This window comes from Pungitius pungitius, chromosome 1 (genome assembly GCF_949316345.1).
Source record: "Pungitius pungitius chromosome 1, fPunPun2.1, whole genome shotgun sequence".
In the NCBI taxonomy this organism is placed as follows: Eukaryota; Metazoa; Chordata; class Actinopteri; order Perciformes; family Gasterosteidae; genus Pungitius; species Pungitius pungitius.
The window spans coordinates 27,834,659-27,857,793 of record NC_084900.1 but is presented as its reverse complement, the minus strand read 5'-3'; the positions used below and the strand labels follow the sequence as shown (position 1 = coordinate 27,857,793).

General features: G+C 42.1%; 3 protein-coding genes across 3 annotated transcripts; all 3 read right to left on the bottom strand.

Annotated features, from left to right (window-relative positions):
- Window positions 1–334: 334 nt before the first annotated feature.
- sst7 (somatostatin family member 7) lies at window positions 335–1,437 on the bottom strand. The gene is made up of 2 exons (XM_037479248.2): window positions 1,252–1,437; window positions 335–804 (listed from the first exon to the last, which is right to left on the bottom strand). Exons 1-2 carry the CDS (start codon window positions 1,354–1,356, stop codon window positions 577–579), a joined length of 333 nt encoding a protein of 110 aa, XP_037335145.1. The 5' UTR covers window positions 1,357–1,437; the 3' UTR covers window positions 335–576.
- A 2,733-nt stretch (window positions 1,438–4,170) lies between these two features.
- srm (spermidine synthase) lies at window positions 4,171–7,292 on the bottom strand. Its single transcript, XM_037480744.2, has 8 exons — window positions 7,058–7,292; window positions 6,499–6,619; window positions 6,331–6,423; window positions 6,090–6,243; window positions 5,917–6,000; window positions 5,480–5,625; window positions 5,196–5,318; window positions 4,171–5,101 (listed from the first exon to the last, which is right to left on the bottom strand). The coding sequence occupies exons 1-8, from the start codon at window positions 7,186–7,188 to the stop codon at window positions 5,084–5,086; spliced, it is 870 nt and encodes a 289-aa protein (XP_037336641.1). The 5' UTR covers window positions 7,189–7,292; the 3' UTR covers window positions 4,171–5,083.
- Window positions 7,293–9,989: 2,697 nt separating this feature from the next.
- On the bottom strand, window positions 9,990–19,162 carry exosc10 (exosome component 10). The gene is made up of 25 exons (XM_037480527.2): window positions 18,979–19,162; window positions 18,202–18,338; window positions 17,523–17,646; window positions 17,329–17,433; window positions 17,006–17,165; window positions 16,808–16,916; window positions 16,655–16,730; window positions 16,452–16,562; window positions 16,198–16,341; window positions 15,187–15,377; window positions 14,882–15,038; window positions 14,240–14,388; window positions 14,062–14,112; window positions 13,844–13,955; window positions 13,705–13,752; window positions 13,548–13,623; window positions 13,350–13,456; window positions 13,174–13,266; window positions 13,013–13,081; window positions 12,318–12,435; window positions 12,158–12,231; window positions 10,620–10,800; window positions 10,478–10,542; window positions 10,323–10,399; window positions 9,990–10,223 (listed from the first exon to the last, which is right to left on the bottom strand). Exons 1-25 carry the CDS (start codon window positions 19,123–19,125, stop codon window positions 10,193–10,195), a joined length of 2,712 nt encoding a protein of 903 aa, XP_037336424.2. The 5' UTR covers window positions 19,126–19,162; the 3' UTR covers window positions 9,990–10,192.
- Between the last annotated feature and the right edge of the window lie 3,973 nt (window positions 19,163–23,135).

The window sequence follows — 23,135 nt, the reverse complement described above, 5'->3', positions numbered from 1 at the left end:
CCTTCATTAGACTTGTGTGGTTTAAACAGCATTTTCATCACATAACCTAGAAAGATATTTATGCCAGAACCAAGTAGCCTACAAAGCACAATGAGTAATATGTCAATATTACGAGCAGCAGTAATAAAAAAACAGGCTCCAAAAACTTGTTTTTTGGCAGGTATAGAAATTCAATTGGCAAATACACTCTACATTTTAGTGTAGTAAAGGTTGTGAACCCAAATAAAGATACAGCCACCATTTTGCACGATTTGGACTTTGCATTTATATTGTATTTGTTGAAGCAGGTGAAAAATATGACCTTTTCTTTTTTTTGAATAACTTACAAAAGTACTTACGTTATCCATGCTTTATTGTCGACCCTTTACATAAACGGCAACATACATAAATACATATATTGTATACATAAAAAGATACATAAATAATTCATATTTAAACACACTGTGCCACATTGTGCCACACTGTGTCAGTGGAGTCCATCGATGTCGGACAGCATGATATGTACAGCTGAGGTCTACTACAGTTCATGAGGAGCTGGCAGGGAAAGGAGCACAGGAGGCAGGCAGAAGAGAGCTGTTAGCAAGAGGTGAAAGTTTTCCAGAAGAAGTTTTTACAGGGCGCCTTGCGGTCACGCTGAGGCAGCGATAGCCGGTTGTACACTGCCCTCTCCTCCAGACGGGACTCCAGCGGCTCCTCGAAATCCACCGGTGCTGCTTCCCCCGGCAGCATGTTGCCGTCCAGGGCTCCATCTAACAAGCCCGACACCAGCTTCAGGATCAGCTCCTTGCGCTCTTTGCTCAGCTCCTGACCACAAATGAGATGCGTGAATAAACATATTGTAATTAGTCATGTGGAGATGTAACATCTTACAGCAGCTTCGTTCTAAAGTCACCGTCTGATTTACTTTTCACATTTAAGACGGCAGAAATGAACAAGCACAATTAAAGACTATATTGATTTGAAATTTATAATGTATTTTTTATTGAAAATTAGGAATATCACAAGATATGTTGTATGAGTAGATTGTGAACCCCTCGGAGACAAATTTGTGATTTTCACAATTTTTGCACAAAATAAATTGAATTGAACCTGAATTTTCACAATTTCACAAGGAATATTAAATATTTTAATTTCAAGTTCTTATAATATAATTTAAATTATTATTATTATTATTAAAATTCTACTGCAGAAAAAAACTAACAATGACAGTGGCAATTATGAACATATGACCAATAAAACGAATCTCCTCACCCTGTTCATGTGGATGGAGCTCCTCTCCTCCATGGGAAGCACGGCGGCTGCTCTAACGCTGAACAGAACCCCCATGAGAGTTGCTAACACCACCAGGAGCTGCATGCTGTGACGGGAGTGCAGGAGACGGACCACGGTTACAGCCACAGGAGCAGGAGGTTGACGGAGATAGGAGTGTGTGAGTGGGAGAGTTTTGTGTTGTGGAGAAAGAGAGGGTGGAAGAGTCTGAGCAGCTCGGAGATCCTTGAGGAGGCAGGTGGACAAAGTGCAGCTGGTGGCAGCTGGGCTCAAAATGTGGAATCCACTGATGTTTCTACCTCCAAAGTCCCTCACCCTTTTTATACTCCTCTACCACTGTGTGCCACTGACGTACAGGGTGGTGGGTGTATGATGGGGGGGTGGAGGGGGCGCTCCGGGGGGGGGGGGGGGTGTTTGTGAGCGTGTGAGAGGAGGGGAGATGAAGTGTTCAGGACAGAATAAATGGAACCGTTGAGCACTTAACCTTTTTGACAAATTGAGAACATCTGCTCAGGGGCGAAGACGTCACCGCGGCTGGAGCCACATTTTAACATCAACGTGTAAACTAATGTATTGGCAATTGTGATGGACAATCGCAAAGCAAGACCCCCTCAGATGGGCAGGGAGACGATCCCACAATTTACAAACTGCGCGGTGCACCCTGTACGTCTTTAACGCTCGAGAACACGTTGGTCACATTGTTCTGCAGCAGCAATCAAAATGTCTTAAAGAAATACAAACTGACCACATTGGTGACTTAACGTCGCCGTGTGCCAACTGTGTTTCGCTCTGAACTTCTGCCACCGTCTGATTGCTGTCACGGGGCCTCTCTGACAGCTTCAGATTGCGATCGAGCGGCTCCGACGCTGACCGTGGCCGCAGGAAGATGCTCATCACGACCCTAATGGAGGAAACATAGCTGTTAAAAGGAAAAGCCATTGCACTTCGGGCAATTTAGTAGGAGGTGTACAATGGAGCCGACGGTCAATCTTGGTCCATGTGAGCATCGTCGATGAAATGTGATCGACTTTCATTTGGTGTCCGAAAACAAACACACAAAACGGGGCCTTTGGGTCAGGGTGCTTCAGGCAGATTTGGGGAAAAACTGATGAGTGATTTCACCAAATACAAACTATATCATGACTGGTAATACAAAAACTCTCCTTCTGTAAGTAACTATGACTGTGAGGAAACTGCACATCCAAGTTGAATATATATGATATACTCAGTTGAATTTAATTGTTGTGACTAAGCTGTGGATTAACAAGAGATAAATCGTTTCAGGCTATGCGTAGTAGAGTACTTTTTATCTAAGTTAATATTCTGTGGAGCTTGTCCTGGACAATGTGATTTATATCAAATTAGCTATAATCCTAATGGATCGCAATAAGTTGCAGTTTTTGCTGGTCTTTATTCAAGTGTGGCAACAAATGATTACGTTAAACACGCATTTGCCTGACACGTAAGTTGCAGCATTCATTTATTTTTAAATATTAAATGGAATCATTAGTTTTAGTTCACATGTAGGAGAGGAAACAATTTGTGTAAGCTACTCCAATACTACTTGGAAACCCAATTATACTGTACTATACGAGGTCAACTCCTCACCAAAACTGATTATGGAGAGTTGATTACAGCATAAAACATAATCTCTTGTCGGAGAAAAAAAATAGTTTAATATGTTTGAGAAGTTTTCCTCCAGGATTTGTTGCTGAAAAAGCAAAAATAACTGGATTTGCTGTTGTGACGTCTTCAGATGTCGCTACCGGCAGGCAGCATACGTACAATACACACATTCCACAAGGCCTTGGTTGATGTGTTCAAATGGATTTGTCCTGCATTCAAAACAGTGTTTGAGGTATTTTCCTCATGGACTGCGGATTCTGAAAAACGCCCCGGAGCCGATCCAAAGATTAACGGATGGTAGAAACGGCTACATTGGCAATCCAGTGTGTTTTTGAAGAATGTGCAACAAATTGGCTCCTCAAAAATGTCTGCAGTCCGACCCGAGTCTTCACACAGTGTTAAATGTCAGCGGGACAACAGGTTTGGGTGTTCCTTGGTCTTATTGCTTCACATTTGGCCTCACCGCAACAGCTCAACACACTGTGAGGGATCACTAAGGAACACGGACTCAAAATGCATCGGAGGGTTATGTGTTGCGTTTTCTATCACTCAGGTGAATCTGGTTATGTGCTTAAATGTGTCTAACTGCACTGAGACATCTACATTTGTTAAGTGGAATATATAGTTTGAAAAGCTGTTACTGCAGTGCAGATATTAGCATTACAAAATACACCTTTAGTTAAATAGTTATGGGCAATAACTGGCTGTCTTAATAGAATGCAGTGGATACATTTCCTAAATTACAGAAGACTGGAGAAGACGAAACCACCTTCACTACGTCCCCCGTAACGCACTACAAAGGCAGTATGATAATAATTCACTGTACTGAGGCAGGTTGGTCACTTTTTAATAGAAAACCAGTGAGGCCGGATGTATTACACAATCACTACAGTTGATGCAACTGAAGGCAACAGCGGCTCCTCTCATCCCAGAAAACGACTGATCTGAGTTGAAGAAGATCAGAGGGCTCTCCTTTAATATTCAGACAAAACCTCAACTACAATGTTGTATTCTCTCAATGTGCGTTTGATAAATCGGAACCAGCTTACAGATCTGATTAAAGAACGCCATCTAGTGTTTGAATACTGAAACTGCATTTAGACCTCAATAGCGCTAAAACTGAAGCCACATTAAAACAAGTACAGAAACGTTTTCATGTATTGCTTTTTAAAAAAATGCAACACATTTGAAAGATACGGCACGTAGAAACTTAGCCTTGTGTTTGGTGGTAATGCGAATGAAGAGCAGCTGGTGGCCAAATACACACAAGTCAAATAACCTTCCTATTACCAATTTATTACCGTACTTACAAAAAATAAATCACAAACTCATTTCCCAGATATTTCTCAAGAGATTCCATGTGAAATTCATTAATACGTATAACTGAACGTGTTTGACCATCTATCGATTCAGCATACAGGCTTACATCACTACAAGCCTTGCTTATACTGCAAAGTACATACATGCATAAAGAATTTACATCAAGATTTTTCTTTTTGATGGTCAAAGTGAAGTGAAATTCAATCACTCTTAACATTGTTGAAAAAAGGGGACACTTTTCTCTACTGACGAATGAGCTTTCTTCTAGGCCACTGTGTGCATGGTACACTTTACAAGTCCCTCCCCCCACTTTTCCCTCTACAACCAACAAACCAATTTTAGGCACTATAGGGTTTGAGTGTAGAGGACACAGTAATGTGAATATGTGATTAGAGCATTTGGCGACTTTGTGTTTTCCTATGAGCATAAACTGATATTTAACATCACAAATAAAAAGTACAACAATGTACTATGTGGTAAGCAAATTCATCACATAAAGGTGTAGATGCAGTGAATCCGATACAGTGTAGTTTCATATTGAGGTCAGGGTTGACAGCAATGCTCTTTTCACTCAGCCCAGTCCATTCATTCATTCATTTGCCCTTCACATAATGCAAATAGGACAACCACAGGAGTAAAATAATAAAAACACCAAGAGTGTGTAGGATGGAACGAAGAAAACAAACACTTCTCACTGTATAACTCCACGCACTGATGGGGATCATTATCATCATTATTAGGTGCCCGCAGCCGTACAATTTTAAGGAGTTTTCGGCTCTTCAGTGGTGTTGAAATGTGTCGAGGAGGTGAAGAACAATCTGAGGTCTGAGGGCCAGGAGAAGGATTAACAGGGTCCGTGGTTTGCTGGTCATGCTTCATTGAGTACCTGCCAATGGTCAGGAAGACACTTAGCACAAGGAAGCAAACATGTTTTTCCTTTTAATAAATAAGCACAGATATTGATCAATGGTAACATTTACCTTCTTTGCAAACTCAGGTAGGATGAATGATGCTTTGTGAATTTCAGGGTTGTAATATTTAAGGTTCATATATTTCATTTCTTCTTTTGACAGCTCTCTCATTGGCTCCAAGAAATTAGTTTCCTAATTAAAAAAAGGGGAAAGGCATCTCAGTCATAGATATCAACCATACTCAAGAAACAGCAGACAAGACATATACCAAGGAAAGGCTTTTTATAAAAAAGGCAGCGACATCCACAGGCAATCTGACAAAAAGTGGTGAGAGGCAAAAGATTGGCACTTACAGGATTTTTACTACAGAGCATGAATCCAATTTGGCCACTGGGATAAGTGGGGATGGTGCTGTAGGCATAGTCTACCACAGGGAATAGGGTCTTGCAGAAGGTTCGCATCTCCTTTATCAGCTCCAAATGGAGCCATTGACACTCTCCTGTGCATGACACAAGAGCAAAAGAAAGGGCATGTTCATTTCCTGTCTGCCTTTTTTTTAAACATTGTTCCATCTTGAGGTAGTTGAAGGTCAGATGATATAAATGGGCAACTTATCAGCTCCAAGGAAGTTAATAACAGCCATTAGGTAATCACCAGGTTTATATTGGTAGACTTTGTAGAAACTGGGATGTAGCATAGTTATGACTTCTATTGAAGACAGGAATTTTCTAAATGACTCACCATGTCCCCAAATTTGAAAACAAAACATAAGGTAGAAGTATAGAGTTACCCTGGGAACATAGAATTCCACCGTTTCTCAATGCTGTCTTCATCAGCTGATAGTAAGACTCCTTGAACAAACTCTCAGCAGGACCTGAAACAAAATTCAGAACTCAGAAATGGACTCCCTCCTGTAATGGTTGGCAAAGAAAGGTGTTGCAACACTTCCAAAGCAGCACTTACCAACAGGGTCTGAGGAATCGGTTATAATGATGTCGAAGGCATCCTGGTTCTTCTTCATGAATTCAAAGCCGTCTCCGATATGGAGGATGAGCTTGGGACTGTAAAACCCACTGGCCATCCCCGGGAGGAACTTCTTTGACGCATTAATGACTTCCTGCACAGAAGACGGCATCAATACGGCTGTGATACATTTGGCCCTCTAGTGAGACGCTAGGACCCCGGTCAGTGTCACGGCGCCTACCTCGTCGATCTCACACAGAACCACCGATTCCACCAGTGGGCTCTTCACGACTTCCCTCAGCACTCCGCCATCTCCACCGCCAATGATCAGCACCTGAGAGCGTGGAAAGGATGAGCGACTCCCCACCCGAAGACTCTTCAAATACCAACAACACGTCAGGAGGTGTACCTTCTTGGGGGATGGGTGGCTGCACAGGGGGAGGTTTGCAATCATCTCTTGGTAGGCGAACTCATCTCTCTCGGTGCACTGGATCACTCCATCCAGCACCAGGACATTCCCGTAGGTTTTACTGAAAAAAGGTAAGAGGTGCACATGTGAAGGCTGAAAATAAACGCAGCCAATTCACAACGTTTGAATTAATTAAACAAGACTGGGCATATTACGCCATTGTAATATTCATGTTGTGTATTATGGTGTAAACGTACAAAGGGGGTTGCTGCCCAGACCAGCCGGGAAGTAAGATATTAATGTTATGTGTGTGTGTGTGTGTGTGTTAACGGTTCTCTCCGTGGACTCGACAATTATCACAACACCGTGGCCTCTTTCTACGGGTTTGTTTGCGAGCTGAAACACGCTGAGGTAACAACGCTAACAACTCCCGGGTAAGCTAACACCACCAGCGGAAGAAACTTCTCAAAAACCCACGAGCTCCGGGTGGATCATTCATTTCTGGTAGGCGCTAGGGAGCTAGCAACGTTAGCCAAGTTTTGTAGCTCAAAGTACTCACCTCTTGAAAACCATGATGTCTTGGAAATCGGATTTCTTCTGGTAGAGCACCTCTTCCACCTGGAGGCTCAAGGCTTGCCCTGGCCACAGCGCGCACGACTCCGTAAACCACCCATCCTTTATGTGCTCCATCACTGTTCTCTAGGGCCACGATTTACAGTTAACACTAACGTGTTTGAAAGTGTGGCAATGTGATCAAGTGTCACTTCATTGTCGTCTCACTAAAGATGACGCTTTGTTCAATAGCGAATGGGGTGACGCTGACGTCGGTGACATACCGTTGTGTGAGCCAATGGCGTTGCGAGGAGGAGACGGTTCGTGTAAAGTTCGTTTGACTTCACACCATTGGCAACGCCCATAGGCCGAGGCGCATGCTGAGCCCCACGTGAGGATGAACCAATTGCGCCTGCGCGCACAAGTGAGGACGAGTATTTTAAAGTGAGGCCTCCCCCAAGGTTTTCATAATTTATCAACATAAACAAATCTTACACCCTACAAAGCCTATGAGGCCTTTTTGAATTTTCGAATGTAAGTAATAAAATAGTATCAAAACAAATCCAATTAGTGAATGTTAAATATGTCAAAAGGTATGAATTCACTACCGTTTTGATAAAATTATCCCTTATTTCATTTTTTCACTATTTAATAATTCTAACTTGAATGTTATTCTTTGAAATTTTGAATGTCTAGTATCGCATCATCTAGCGTTTTCAGAAATTCAGAAGCTGCAGCTTTAACTACAAACAGCTTACATTTTCCAGTTGCACAACGACAACTTGTTTAAATTGTTAATTATCTTCATATGCACTGCATAAACATTATGTCATGTATTCTCGGCCCTATGCGTATCCATGGTGGCCCATGGAGTAGTGTGACGCTGCAGGTCGCAAGGTTGGTGTTACTAATCCTGGCTACTCCATGTGCCAGGTCGAAGTATCCCTGTGGATGACACCCAACCCCAATTGCTCCCCAGGCAAAAATGTAAGCCATGGGTCAAAATGCAATGTAAGTCGCTTTGGAAAAAAGCATGACATGTAATGTAATCTTAATGAGCAATTGTGGAACATTAAATAAATCAGTTGAATGAATGAAAACATGCACTCACCTAAAGGATTATTAGGAACACCATACTTATACTGTGTTTGACCCGCTTTCGCCTTCAGAACTGCCTTAATTCTACGTGGCATTGATTCAACAAGGTGCTGAAAGCATTCTTTAGATATGTTGGCCCATATTGATAGGATAGCATCTTGCAGTTGATGGAGATTTGTGGGATGCACATCCAGGGCACCAAGCTCCCGTTCCACCACATGCCAAAGATGCTCTATTGGGTTGAGATCTGGTGACTGTGGGGGCCATTTTAGTGCAGTGAACTCATTGTCATGTTCAAGAAAACAATTTTAAATGATTGGAGCTTTGTGACATGGTGCTTGAAGTAGCTTCAGAGGATGGGTACATGGTGGCCATAAAGGGATGGACATGGTCAGAAACAATGCTCAGGTAGGCCGTGTTGTATAACTAACATCTAGTAACATCACAGGCCGTGGCATTTAAACGATGCCCAATTGGCACTAAGTGGCCTAAAGTGTGCCAAGAAAACATCCCCCACACCATTACACCACCTCCACCACCAGCCTGCACAGTGGTAACAAGGCATGAGGGATCCATGTTCTCATTCTGTTTAGGCCAAATTCTGACTCTACCATCTGAATGTCTCAACAGAAATCGAGACTCATCAGACCAGGCAACATTTTTCCAGTCTTCAACTGTCCAATTTTGGTGAGCTCTTGCAACTTTTTTCCTATTTGTAGTGGAGATGAGTGGTACCCGGTGGGGTCTTCTTCTGTTGTAGCCTCAAGGTTTTGCGTGTTGTGTGCTTTGCTGCACACCTCGGTTGTAACAAGTGGTTATTTCAGTCAAAGTTGCTCTTCTATCAGCTTGAATCAGTCGGCCCATTCTCCTGACCTCTAGCATCAACAAGGCATTTTCACCCACAGGACTGCCGCATACTGGATGTTTTTCCCTCTTTACACCATTCTTTGTAAACTGAGCAGATTGTAAAATACTCAGACCGGCCAGTCTTGCACCAACAACCATTCCACGCTCAAAATTGCTTAAATCACCTTTCTTTCCCATTCTTACATTCAGTTTGGAGTTCAGGAGATTGTCTTGACCAGGACCGCACCCCTAAATGCATTGAAGCAACTGCCATGTGATTGGTTGATTCGATAATTGCATTAATGAGAAATTGAACAGGTGTTCCTAATAATCCTTTAGGTGAGTGTATAGTCAAACAGTGTCATACAATGACAAACTAAACAAATTGTTCTGAAGAAATTTCTTAGATAAATCCTGTTCCCCCACACCCCAATGTACTAGGAAGCCTGTTATTTTATTTGGGGGCTCAAATTTTACACAAAGCTATCCCCATCTGGAACTGGAAAAGCCCTTGGTTGTGCTCTTTTCCCCAAAACTGTATGCTCCCAAAACCTCTGCATAATTTATTACGTGTGATAGTTCAGAAAAGGTCTCGGTGCCAAATCACTACCAGCCCGTCTCCAGTTACCCCGTCAGCAGCACATGCAACAACTTCCTTTGGTACTAACTGTACCTGCCCGCCACAAGTTATTATAGGGAAAGAAAAACATCATTTTGCAGCTTGAGATGTTGTTATGCACAAATGGCATCAAGAGACAAATATGAGCTATATTACATATGGAGTCAAACAGGATCATTTTAACATCATCGATGATGATTATCGATGTATAATGAAACATGTTTTCTTTTGTTGTTGTGGGATAATAGACTACCTGCACCAGACTCCTTTGACAGGTCTGGACCACTTGTATATGGGGATGTACCGTGGAGAAAATGACCGAAGACAAGTTTCATATATGCTAATGATGATACTTCAACAATAATGTAGACAAAACTTTTCCATCTAAAATCACCTTTATAAAGAAGTCTGTGCTTCCACATATTTACAGGTTAAACTGCTGCATAGAAAAAAGAAAATACTCTTTGAAATTCATACATCAATACTGAAATACCCAAAGAGGAAAAGAAAAATTGGAACATTGTTTCTGCAGGATGGAAAAACACTTTAAAATAAGACAAAAAAAACTTGACGAGGAGTTTATCTTTTGGGCCAATTATTCCGGGATCCTCTGTAGAGAAGAAAAAAAAAAAAGAAAAAAAAAAATCAACAAACTGAGACTTCTGAATTCTCAGAGTCAAAGAAGCTACTGTATTTTGGACATAATTACCTGTTGGATTTTCCATCAAGGTATGACATACTTCGGTTTCCAGCTCCAGAATTGGATTTTTGTCCTTTGGGGGTTTTCTGGTGAAAGATTTAAATTCGTCAAGCATCATTAAAATACATAATGGTTAATGAGCAGATATGAATACATTTAATTACCTTCTTTTTAGAACCATGGGCTTGCCGATTGGGATCAAAGTGTGTGTTGTCCTTTGGTTTGGTACCTATAACAACAAAGCAGGTGAGTTTAACTTATTTCATAATACAATACACACTAAAAGTAAAGTAACATGATGCATACCAGCAAAGACTTTGAAGTTTGACTGGCTGTAGTCGAAGGGTTTGAAGCTGTCTTCGGGAGGCGGTTCCTTCGTCTCAGAGTTCTTTGCAGATTTCATCAGCTTCTTACTCGGTTTGGGAGTTGACTCTCCAACCTCACTGGCAACCCTCTCCCTTTTCTTTCCGCTGCCTTTTGCAGATTCCTAGTCAAATGCAATTTAATTATATTCTGTACAATACTTACAATGAACATCCAAATATGCTGTAATCTTAAATAAAAGGTATACATTTACTTAAACTAATGATAATGAATACTGCTGTATAATTGTTCCCAGCCGAAATAAAATTGTTTTGTTGTTGCCAAAAAAAATAATTGAAGAATGTTCTCCTTGAGGTTTCAAGATTCTGGGGTTTGTCCGTTTATAATTAATTCAATCAAGAACCACTTGACTGGAATATTAAAATTGATAAAGATATACATTGAAATCTTTTGCCACTTTCTTTAACGTACGTGGCAAAAATAAATGTTTTTCTAACTCACGCAAAAATATAATTCTTAAGGCCTCTGGTTGAAAGAACCAACATTATATTGACTCCTTGGGATCAGGATCTATCTATCTAAAAGGCCTTTTAACTTATTTGGTAAAACTGCTCATGAACACGACTGGCAAAAGAGAAAACCAGAGAACACCACTTACAAAGCACCGTCTGTGAGCCGACTGATCCAACATTTGTCTGCAGTTGGCAGGTTAAGGAGCGTTATCTCAAATCCCGCTGCCAACCGCTTTCACCGTAACGCACGCCCCCGACATTTTCATTTGAAGCCACCATTTCAGCCTAAAATCAATGTTTCACTCAATGGACAGCCGTAATGCACGTCGTTGCTGTGTGCACTAGTGACTGATGGTTCAAAGCGCACACACACACGGACACAGTGTATGTGGCTCCATCGTCGTGGGTCTGAGAGGAGACATTTCTTTTCACTCCAGGATCGAGAACTAAAGATGAAGAACCGAGGATTTTGTTTGACTGAGCATTTAAAAAACACCACATGGTGGCAAGAGCACATAGAAGCAACCAAACAGCAGGGTGCATAGGAGCAGCTCCGACAGGAAGTAGGCTTTTGAGCACAAAAAGGCTGCTGTTGTTTCCCAGGAGGGAAGAAAAGCATTAGATGAGTGTGGGGCACGTCTTTAATGCTGCAATCCCACACTTTACTCCTCCCCCGCCCCCCAGGCACTTCATGTGATAGATATAAATATTAAAAAGCCAGCAACGTGAGCTGCAGACTGGCAGCAGCGGTTCATTCGCTTGTGAGTCACCATATTGCTGTGAAGAAATATAAGCCACATCTTCCGAAAATGGGGGGCATTGTGGAAGGTTAGACTGCCTATTGAAGCACCATCTCTAGTATGCCATGCCTGGCTCCTGGGTGAATATAACACTCCTGTCTTTCGTGGATGTGTTCCTGCTCCACAGGGACATCAACGGTGAGGTTGACGGAGTACAAAGTAGTGGGATGGAGGAAATGGGAGTTACAAAAAGGGCCAAATGACTTACCGCTGCTTGCTGGCGAACGGTGGCAATGTTCTGGAGAGATTCCTGGTAGCTCACCGTAGCCTCTTTTCTTTCCTCTGGGGAAAACAACCACAATACATTCAAATGAGGGACGTAGAAAAAAAGGAAAAGCGTACATTTAGAGCAAGTTTGACTTCCTAACCGTTCGCTTTCTTTGTGCGTTCCTTTGCTTCTTCCCTGGATTTACTCTTGGCCTCCTGCTTGGTCTCCAACTCCATCTGTTGCTGTTCAATACTCTGCAGTTTCCATCTTTTACTGATCTGTTAACGTAAAACTGGTGGTTATTATAACGTACGGCCTCTTCCATAGTTATCAACTAGGTTTATGAACAAAGAACAAACACTTTTAAAACGTTTAACAGCACATTATACAATTATCAAGCTACTCATTTTTGGCCCAGCCCAAATTCATCCGTTTGTTGTTTTAAAGCAACTGTGAAATTGTGTCAAGATATTAAAATTTGTCAAGAGAAAAATGTAGATAGGTAAACTCCAAATTATGTATTCACCACTACTTCTGTGATTTTACAAAGGTGTCTCTAATCTAATTTGTGCTGAAGTCATTTTAATGATGGTATTGTTTAGTGTCATGTTTTTAACTAAGTGTTTACCCTGAACAGGGTATTCCTTCTTGTATATTTGATATCCCATCGTACATTATTGTCGATTTATGTTTCTGTCCTAATGCAAAGTAGAACAGAAGATGCAGCCTTTAGATTACCAAAAAAAACCTACATCAACAACTTTGCTTCCACTCGCTTGGTTTTCTGCACAAACTGCATGCGCTCTCTTAAACGTGAGATGATCCAGCCATGGATGCATGGAGCGGTTTGATTACCTCAAATATTTTCGAAGATGGATCGAACTTCGCAGTCTTGTTGATGTGAAAATCTCTTGAGGGCAAGTACTGAAATTACAAGGGAAACAGTTGCGCTGCGTGTCTGGTTAAATAAAAAGGCAACGCAAACATTATGGCAGATGAATCATGTAAAATCGTACCATCCTGAAAGGGTTTTCAAAAGACTCAACGATACGTCTTGCTTTCATTTGAGCCCCAGACAGGGACCCCTGGTCATTCTTTGTCTCCTGCTCCTGTAAAAAGAACGTCCTCACATTAGATACAGAGGAATTCAAATCGAGTGGCTGAATAAAGTAAACTAGAAGTTGATCTCTACCTCAAACTGTGTGATTTTAGCCTTTGCGAAGAGACCACTTATATTCTGTTCACCAATGTCCATTCGGTCGTCCTCCTCAGAGAACATCGTCTGTTTGATTGGCATTTCTGGAAAAATATGCACTTGTTTGTTTTCAGGCCTAATGGGCTTTCATATTAAAATCAAAAATAGAATGCCGAACGTGTGTATGATGCCTACCATCAGTGGAACAGCGGTGTAGATCACTCTCTGAGACCCTGGATGTATCATGAGGACCAAACAACGTGACCTCTGTCTGGAAAATTATACAAAATGTCATGAATTTAATCTCGGTCATCGTTCCTTCAAAAGTTCCATTTATCAGTTTATAACCAACCTTTTTTAAGGGTGCAAGTCCTTTTGTCTTCTGGACCACGAACTCCGCCTGTGTGAAGTTTAGAAAACATTGCAACATTCGTTACTTAACACTGAAAGTACACCATCAGAAAACATTGCTGCCACTCGTGTTTGCTTACCTTAAGGAGAGGCATTTCCCTGGCTTGCTGCACTAACAAATGGAGCTCATTGACATACTGCCTCACCAGGGGGGGTACAGGGTTACAGCAGGCAATGATGCCCTGAGGCTCCCTGAGTCCATGAAAACAACATATTGTGTCGTATGTCATGAATGAAAACACCAAACACACCTCTTCTAAAGTGAGAAAACAGAACCACGAATGAATCAAAACTTTACCTCGGCAGCTCCTCAGATATCTTGATCATCATATGCGTGGGCATAGTAAATCTAAACACACAAACAACAAGTTAGAAGCGATATTGTCTCAAAAATCTGGCCGGCATAAACTATAAATAGGAAATCAGCTCGAGCGGATTTCCAGAAGAGCGAGCCTGTCCGTCTCCAAAGAGCCTACCCGGTGCTTTCATCCTCCTGCCTGGCCAGCTTGTCCCTCCAGGCAAACAGCAGTCTGAAGGCAGTGAGCTGCTGGGTGTTAAGGGACCGTTTCTGCCTTCTATGCAGCTCAAAATAGGAATCCTCCGTGAATATGGGTTTCACATATTTCTGGAAGGAGGGGAAGGCACATTGTTACCAATGACAGGAATACAGAAACTATGACACTATTCCACAGGACATAATACTTCACGACTGAATAATAACGTAAATAAAGAAAACAATGAAAATGACTGAACACGAGGTATGAAAACAACCCTAGCAGTCTTGAGGGCAAATTAGATTTATTGGCACCTAAAGCAGATTGTTGTTGTTTACAGCGGCCATGACAAAGTGTTATAACAGAGTTGTTGCAGTCTTGGATCATGTTTGTTTGGTCTAAGGAGCCTCCATGTTTTAATACTTGCACAGGTAAGTGGGGTACACCATGTTTTATCTGTGCATCAGTCGTTTCACACAATGCGTCCTCTCACAGCCTCGCGAACAGAGGAAATGAGATATCCATCAATATTGCAGCCACTGAGGAGTTTATTGTTTTAATGGTCTATATTGACCATCTGCACTGATCGGACATGCACACCATTGCTGTGAGTCGTGTGCTCACCTTCAGAGAAATGTCTTTGCTCTTGTTCCAGACGCTCTGCAGCAGGCCCGGCTTCCCGTAGTTCGAGTCCAACAGTTGCGCCCTCATACAGTCGTAGATGTAAAGAAGGTAGTGGGTGTCTGTCCGGGCATACTGCACCATCTCCTCTGGCAAGGGACTACAAGGCCAAGTGATGAGACATGCTTTATAAAGACAATAACAACATCTACCAACAGTAATATTACAAACAATCTGCAATAAACTAGGGATTTTACCCATTTCCAGATCAAAACCTAAACCATAACTAAGATGAAGCATCTTCATACCGAATCCTCCAGTCAGCCAGCTGGTAGCGTTTGTCCGACTCCACACTGCAGTAGTGTTTGAGCAGATGGTCGAGGGAATGTCTGGCCAGGTTCAGGGCTCGACTGGCCTGATGCGTATCAAAGAGGTTGACGACATACAGGCCCAAGTCCTTCTGGAGCCACTCGATGTCAGAGTCGGCGCCGTGAAAGACCTGAAAACAGGGGAGCGCATATTCAGTGGAAACTTCTCTGGAGACGTGCAAACTTATCTAGAAAGAAAATCCACCGCTTTGATACGTAAAATATTTGAACCAAAAACTGGGGATGGGAAAAAAAAACAATGGGACATTTTTCCATTTGGTTATTTGGTCAGACCTCAGACCTCGGACATTTTAAGGCTGGTAATAACTGAGGTTTGGCCATTTGACGACAAGCTGGACACAGCTTTAGAACAGAGAAAAATACATCAAGTGGAAAAATTCTTTCAATCCCACAGGTTTCATTTTTACACAACTCATTTAAAAAAAGAACAAGAAATATGTCTTAGAGTTGTCCACCACATTGTGAAACTAGGGTGTGCAAAAGGCTGTAGAGAATACAGTCTCACTCAGAGGAACATTGTGTTCTGGGTCATCTGACAATCAAGTGCGTCAATGTTTTTAATCTTGTGGTGCCAAAGATAATTGTTTACATCCAAGGTCGATTTCCACCACAGAAAACCGTTGAGTAGCCTCGATCTATGACTTTGTATGAATGTCAATCCTCTCCTGCTTGCAAATATTGTTTAATAAGTGTCCTGTTTAAAGATTTTACACCTCCGTTGTTTAAGAGTTCTAACTTCCTTACATATCCACCATATACTCCAGAGTAACACATATTAAACGGCTATACTCCATCTCTTGCTTTCGCCATGCTTTACTTTATTGATGTGGCATATCAAAATATAATCCTATAAACATTTTTTTTAAAGTAATATTATTCCACCTTTCCCATTCTGGCCAAAGAACTGGTTACTGGAACAAATTCCATTACCTTGACTATTGCCGGGTCAGTAAATGCCTCGTTGAGGATGTACAACTCGCTGCGGAGCTCAAGGGTGTCGATGATGAAGTCCTCCTCTCTGGTGGAGATCTGCATCAGAGAGGTGAGGCCGAGGAAGCTTCTGTAGGAGTGGTGCTGCATGGGGCAAATAAACGGAATAAAACACCCACACAAAAGAACCGCCATGCTTTGTTATCTGTATTAATCACAGAATTTAATCCATGCCACTTTTTCTAATCTCCTACCTCAAGGTCCACTGCAAATTCTGACTCTTTGCAGAGCTTCTCATTCAGAGCCACCAGATCCTCCAGTGCTTCCACAAAGGAGCACTTGGTCTCAGCCATCGGCTTGTACATCTAAGAGTACACAAGCGACAGATTTAGTAGATGATGAACCAGCATCGAGAGGATCACGTGGTTCAAAGGGTGAAAGTGACACTAAAACTAACCTGCGGTTCTGGCTTAGACAGAAGACCTTCTGGTACGGTAAAATGATCCAGTTCATATTGGTAGGGGTGTGCAAACCTACGTGAATCAGAGTCACAAGCTAAGATATATAGGAAAAGGCCAAATGTTATTATGACAAAGGGGACTAGTCTTACATGTCTTCAACATGTTCCTGAGTTCTCTGCTGGTGAATGAAGTCCGCCAGCGCAGCAGGGACATCGAGGTCCTCCGGTCTCTCTTTACGGATTTGTTTGTCAGTGAAATCTAAGACGGGAGAGCAGGTGAACAGATATTTTACAAATGGGACACGAGCTTATGGAAACAGCAGATGTGAGGAAGAGCCTTCGACTCACAAGAAGGAAGAGGCTTTATTGCATTGGGCTTGATGAAGATTTTGGGAATAAATGGTGTGTTGCTGTTGTCAACTTTCTCCTTGAATTTCATCTGAGGCCTCGCAACGTTCTTGGCATGGAGCAGTCGGAACGTCTCAGAACGACTTCCGGATTTTGAACCCTGATGGGAAGAAAAAAAACTGTTTACCAAATTGTGCGTTGAGCCGGAATGAATATCAATTTTCAGATTAACCGTTCCAGTGCTTTAATGCCATAACTGACAAATACGGCTTAAACTTTAATATAGCAATAACAAAAAACAGTTAAGAGGTTAATTTTCCAACCGTGCGATTCCAGCTGGAAACTACAATCTTGGGAGGCTGAAAACCTGCAGGCAGGACGGGCTGCTGGGTCCTGTTCACCCCATCAGCTTCATCAAGGAGAATCCCCTGGAAGTCAAAAGCAATAGCTCGGATGTTTTGAAAAGAGACTTGTTCGATGAACAAATTTGTGAAACGCGGTAAGCCGCGGGCCATACCACTCTTTCGAGGATGACGTCGTTCGAGTCCACAACCAAGTCAAGCCTCTCCTCCAGGCCCGTCAGCTTGTTCTGGTCTTTCAGGTCAGATCTGCAGCCGTGGTGCTGCATTATCTGACTCATGCTGAAACAGGGACACGGTTGAGAGAACTTAATGAGTTTGCACATGTAAAAGGATCAGTCAAGCTTACTTTCAGTACAGCTAAATGATGTCATTGGTTCGACATCAGAGGTGATAAATGTTGAGCTGAGCAATCATGGACTCTACAAAGCTGTGCAAAAGAGATGCTCCCTGCTTTTGTTGATGGACGATCTACTTCATTGGCTTCAAGAATACCAACGGAAATCCAATTTAGTTTTTTTTTTTTTTTAAGTGCTACATTGTGTGGAGACTCAGTTTAACAGATCTGTCGATAAAAGCAAATAGTGGACGAGGCAGAATTGTTTGAGCGTTACTTGTTGCCTCGCTTTAATTGAGGACAGCCCTTGACACTGTGCAGTCTGTTAGTGTACAACAAACCAGGGCTATTTAACAACACCATTCCACTAGATTACAACCACCAACTTCCCAGGCGGGACGGTGAAAAGTTCCACAATTATGCCAGTTGCATGGGCTCCAACGTCCACGGACGAGAATGAATACACCGACTGTATAGATGATGCATGTGTTCATACTCACCACTGCAAGAGCTTGTTCCCTTGACTTTCACAGAAGTCCCGGAATCCCGGGAAGCTGCGATAGAAGTCGTACTCGTCTCCGGTCTGAGGTAAGCTGGCGGATGCTTTGGTGGCAGATAACACGGCGCCCAATCCATACTGCAGAGGAGAGACGAGCTGAGAGGTTACTCGTGTAGGACAAGGGGACCATGGCAACGTCGGTGAAGCAGTCCCTGTTTTTCTTTAACTCATTTAGGGGGTTTTAGAAGAAACGTTGGGTTGTTCCCAATAACTGAAACGTGGCAGATAACGTTACACATTGTAATTGACATGAATAGTGCATTTTTTACTAGAATGACAGAAAATAACTTAGTTATTACGGGCTTTCAAATTTGTATTTCTTCGTTAGCTAGCTAAAGTTAAGTGAAATGGAGCCTTGAACTCAGATTAGTCCGTCGTTCAACTGTCACTTTTTTTAATTAACCATAAATCAACACAACACAGAGAGGCAAATATGCGGGTGACCTCTCCGCTGTGGCCTTTAATTCACATAAAAATATGTATCGATACTTTTAGATAGACATCTTAAGCTAATTAACTTTGCACAGCTCAACTCGACTCGACTCTGCTTTTACTATAAACCTAATAACCCTCAAATCCCATCTTTCATCAACAAAAAGCGGTGCACGTCTTCTACCACCACCTTAGACAGGATCAGTGATGTGACGTCAGCCTCTAGCCAGCACGCACATGCACGTTTGCCCCCCCCGAAAGCTCCGAATGGCTGTTATTCACTAACTTTGACAAAAGCATCCGCGTTTCCAAAGCCGGGGAGCAGCTCTTCTTTCTCCTCGTCGTCGGGTTTTGAGTTCGAGTCGTTCAGGCCACTGTCGGTGGACTCATTGGTCTTAGGAGAGTCCATCGTGTTTTCTCGTGCTGTGTACATGTGAGCCGCAGGAAGCAGCTCCGGCCCTTATTGTTTTCCTGCGAGCTGGCAGGAAAGACTTCGAGAGAGAGACACAGCGCCCCCCGGCGGCGCGGAGGGAGCCGGCAGCGGGACGACGGACTATTTGTTCTGCAATTCAGTTGAGAATTTAAGGGAAATCTGGCTGCGTGATCACGAATAAAAATGGTTGGGTGTGTATCTGAACCCATATGTGATGTTCATGAAGTTCTGCAACATTTTAGGTTGCCTTTGTTTCAACGTTGTGTTAATTAGCACCACTCCGATTGAGATCCAATACAAGATTGGTCAATAATCTCGTCCTTACTTCCCTGTATGGCCAGGCTCTAGTCGCATGTGTCACTGCATTGGCTCCTTTATATCACCTTAACCATCCCATCAGAGTGTTGCACCAGGACGCTTGTACAACGAGGGGGCAGTATTGACATTCGCAATATCTAGCAACTAAGCTACAGCATTTGTGCTGTATTTAATGTGCTTCAGTACACTAATGTCTCAGCCAATATTTCAACGGGAGCTGTCTAACTCATATCAGAATATCTGCACTTTGCAGTTCAACCATGAATACTATCTCCTCTGTGTCTTTGCCCTGGTCTTGTTGTTCAGCGGTCAATAGCATGTGAAGAGCCACTGCCGGGGTATTGACACAGCAGCTCATTATGGATGATTTGTGGTGTGTAGGGAGAAACCTCTCTTTTCTTCACTTCCTCTACATATTGATCTTTTTGCAGGGTCCTCTCTTTCATATTATCATAAAAGCATATGTGCTACAGACTTAATCAATATTTTAGAGTAGCCCCCATGTCCCATTCTTTCGGAGGAAGGAGTCTTGACTTGAACAGAGAAATCGTTTAAAGCAAAAGAAAAAAAGAATCAGAGTTCTTTGCAAAACCTACTTAACACATCCAGCTTCTTTCAGATAGCGTTCGTTTTTTTAATGGATGGATTCAAAATCGTATATTCTCTGTAATGATATTTCTTGCTGTACATTAAACAATAACTATATGCGGCAAAAACCTTTTCAAATGTGTTCTTTATCCACCGTATAAAGCATTACTGCAGCTATTCACTCTCATTTAAATGCTTTTTCATAATATTATGCATTTTATAGCTTTGATGGTGCCTCAGGGCACCACTCAAATTCGTCCTGCAGTAAAAGACACTAAAACTGCTGATGCTGAAAATGACACCGTGCCACACATAATTCAAAGAAATCCAAGCAAAGATCCTCAGTGAATTGTTTTTATTAACTCCTTCGTTTAGAAAACACAAATGCACCAAACAATATCATACATGCACATCTTCAGCATATCAAGATCAGCTGATGCCTTTTCAATGTGAAAACGTAACGGCCACGATCTCACGGAGATCACCCAGACATGGAAATACTGAGGAGTCACAACAGACAGGCCAAGCGTCACCCAGAGCTCGAATTGTGTTTCTTCTTCCACCTTTATGGAAGTACGCCTTTTTGGGGTAACTAATTTGTTTCCTTTTCTAAACTTGGGAGTAGCAAGAATATTGCAAGGTTGTACTGGTATAAAAAGCACAAGTAGATCATTATAGTATAGTGGTGTCATCCACTGTGCACTGGTGTACTACCTTGTAACAGGTAGAGGTTGTGTCATCGCACCAAAAGGCTGTGTGTGATAGCAACTTGCTCTGCTCATGTATTTTTCAGATTCTGGGTTTAACAGAAAATTGCAATCGGAAGTAGGACACCACAGTTTGGTCTCCCAGTCGGGAGCGTTGTTTCAAATCAATACGGCAAAGCACATACAGTACAGTTTACTGCGTGAAGTCAAGAGAGATCTCTTTGCGCCGGCTCGGATTAGTTTTTTTTAAAGCAACACTTGACCTTTGTGCAGAAAAAAAAAATACATTTGAAAATCAATAACCATTCAAATATATAGAAAATAAAAGTCAAACTTAAACATCTCCACGGTACCGATACGCCACAAAAACAAAGAGGTTGGCAATGCTTCTATGTGCCCTGGACACAAGCTCAAAAACGGAGTAATGTTGACCTTTTTTCAGTTCATGTCATCCATACCTCAGTCAGAAAGATGCATTTCCTGTGCATCTTTTGTTAGCTTAACAATAACATTCTGTGATGAATGAACTTACACAGATAAACCCCACATAAAACCACCAAAAACAACCAAACACGATTCAAAGACCTCTTTCAGAAACACTGAGCGAAGCTCTTTGTCTTCACACGTGCAAACTGGTACCTGACACGGCCTTGGATTCTGCAACGTCTTTCCAACTTGTTTCTTTCCATGATCATTTGACAGAAACACGGGCATTTCAGCTCCTCCCTGGGTGAACCTCTTCCTCCAAGCTGACCTTGTATTCTGCGATTTGAATGTCCACAATACTTCAGTTGCCCAAAGCGCTGAACCACGGTCAAATACATTAAATTAGTTTAAACTACTTTCTTCCCCTAAACAGCAAAATGGTCATCTGGAAAAGACGCCGTAGGGTAATTTAATAACCCTGGACAGACACACACACACACACGCACACACGCACACACACACACACACACACACCTTGAATCTTCCAGGTGTCATCTTGATGGGATTGTCCTGATTTAGTTCTCCCTAAATCTTGATGCATTGGTCTTGTGTGGGTGTCATTAGTACCATTACTCCTATGCCCTTTTCCCACAGAAGACCTTCAGGCCTGCTCTAATTCATTAAAATGTTTTAATGTCTGTTAAATCACGGCAAACATCAGGCTCTCCATTCTTCAAGTCAGACCATTAAATAGCCCCTTGTGTAGTGTGCTGACAGATTACTGGTATATCTGCTCCTGCCACTCACTCAAGGGCTATCAAAACGTAGGGTGGAGCAGGTCTGAATACCTGAGCGCTGGGGTTTGGCTGAAATATATAACTGAACAATGACGACACAGACCACATTGAAAAAGCCAATACGACTGACAAGAAAGGACAGATTCACCAAGTATTGAAGCACAGCTGACCATACATTTTGCCAAATAACGTCTAAGCTGGTGACTAGATTTCAATTATCAGACTGGCACAATTGGCAGAGCTTTAAAACCCCTCGTCTCGACTGAAATGGCTGATTATGCACGTTATGCACTGGCACGACTACTTGTGTGTTGTCCAGATGGATGAAGAATAGGGCTCCTAAAAATGGTTTATTTATCATTTTAGTCAGTCTACAAAATGTAAGAAAATGCACATCACAATTTCTCACAGCCCCTCAGTACTGTTTTTTTAACGTACGCCCTGCTTTTACTGAAGGCCAAAACCCCAAGACGCCTCACCATGGATACCGTGGCCGATAAATATTCTGAATTCCTGATAATTCCATTTAAGTCTGAAAACAGGACCGTTTAACCCTTCAGACACAGGTGTTTTGTTTTGTTTGCTGGTATGAATGAATGCACCAGTATCCAAATCATTTGACAAAAATATTGCTCGCTTGAGTTAGTTGTGAGCTGAGATTATTTTGCGAACCTATAGTTCTAGTGTTCAAGAATGCTCAGATATAATTGAAGGTCGATTCTGTTGATTCATGACGTGAGTCTGTGAAAGTATTCTTTAAAGTACTCGTTAAAGGATATGTGTCATGCCACAAGGCAAAAGTTTCAGAAATCCAGCCGTTATAGCAAGGGGTTAAATGCAATAATTGTTTTGCGGGTATTCCTGTTAAAAAAAATAAATTATACAATTAACCGAATGCCTGAATAATAAATTTACATTTTGATGTCATACAACAGTTTGTTGGCATGTGGCGATGGTATAAAGTGGGATAACACTCAGCGAGTTGGAGGCGCCGGAGCCAAATGGATTGCAATCAAACACACCCTCATTGGTTTGTTGGGCATTTTTTCCTTGACAAATGACCAAAATGACTTGTTGTTGATTATTTTCCATTGAATGATTGATTGTTTCAGCATTAGTGTTGCAGGAAATACACTGGCATTTGAATACCTAACCCCAATGCTGCCGTATACAG

Excerpts from the sequence above, each read along its gene's own strand:
- sst7 (XM_037479248.2), bottom strand. The coding sequence starts at position 1,356 with ATGCAGCTCCTGGTGGTGTTAGCAACTCTCATGGGGGTTCTGTTCAGC. Across the intron at positions 805-1,251 it reads GCTCCATCCACATGAACAGG|GAGCTGAGCAAAGAGCGCAA; the intron begins GTGAGGAGATTC and ends ATTTGTGGTCAG.
- srm (XM_037480744.2), bottom strand. The coding sequence starts at position 7,188 with ATGGAGCACATAAAGGATGGGTGGTTTACGGAGTCGTGCGCGCTGTGG. Across the intron at positions 6,244-6,330 it reads TTCTGTGTGAGATCGACGAG|GAAGTCATTAATGCGTCAAA; the intron begins GTAGGCGCCGTG and ends TCTTCTGTGCAG. Across the intron at positions 5,319-5,479 it reads TGCTCTGTAGTAAAAATCCT|GAAACTAATTTCTTGGAGCC; the intron begins GTAAGTGCCAAT and ends TTTTTTAATTAG.
- exosc10 (XM_037480527.2), bottom strand. The coding sequence starts at position 19,125 with ATGTACACAGCACGAGAAAACACGATGGACTCTCCTAAGACCAATGAG. Across the intron at positions 13,267-13,349 it reads CTAAAATCACACAGTTTGAG|GAGCAGGAGACAAAGAATGA; the intron begins GTAGAGATCAAC and ends TTCTTTTTACAG. Across the intron at positions 13,082-13,173 it reads TTGAAAACCCTTTCAGGATG|TACTTGCCCTCAAGAGATTT; the intron begins GTACGATTTTAC and ends TTGTAATTTCAG.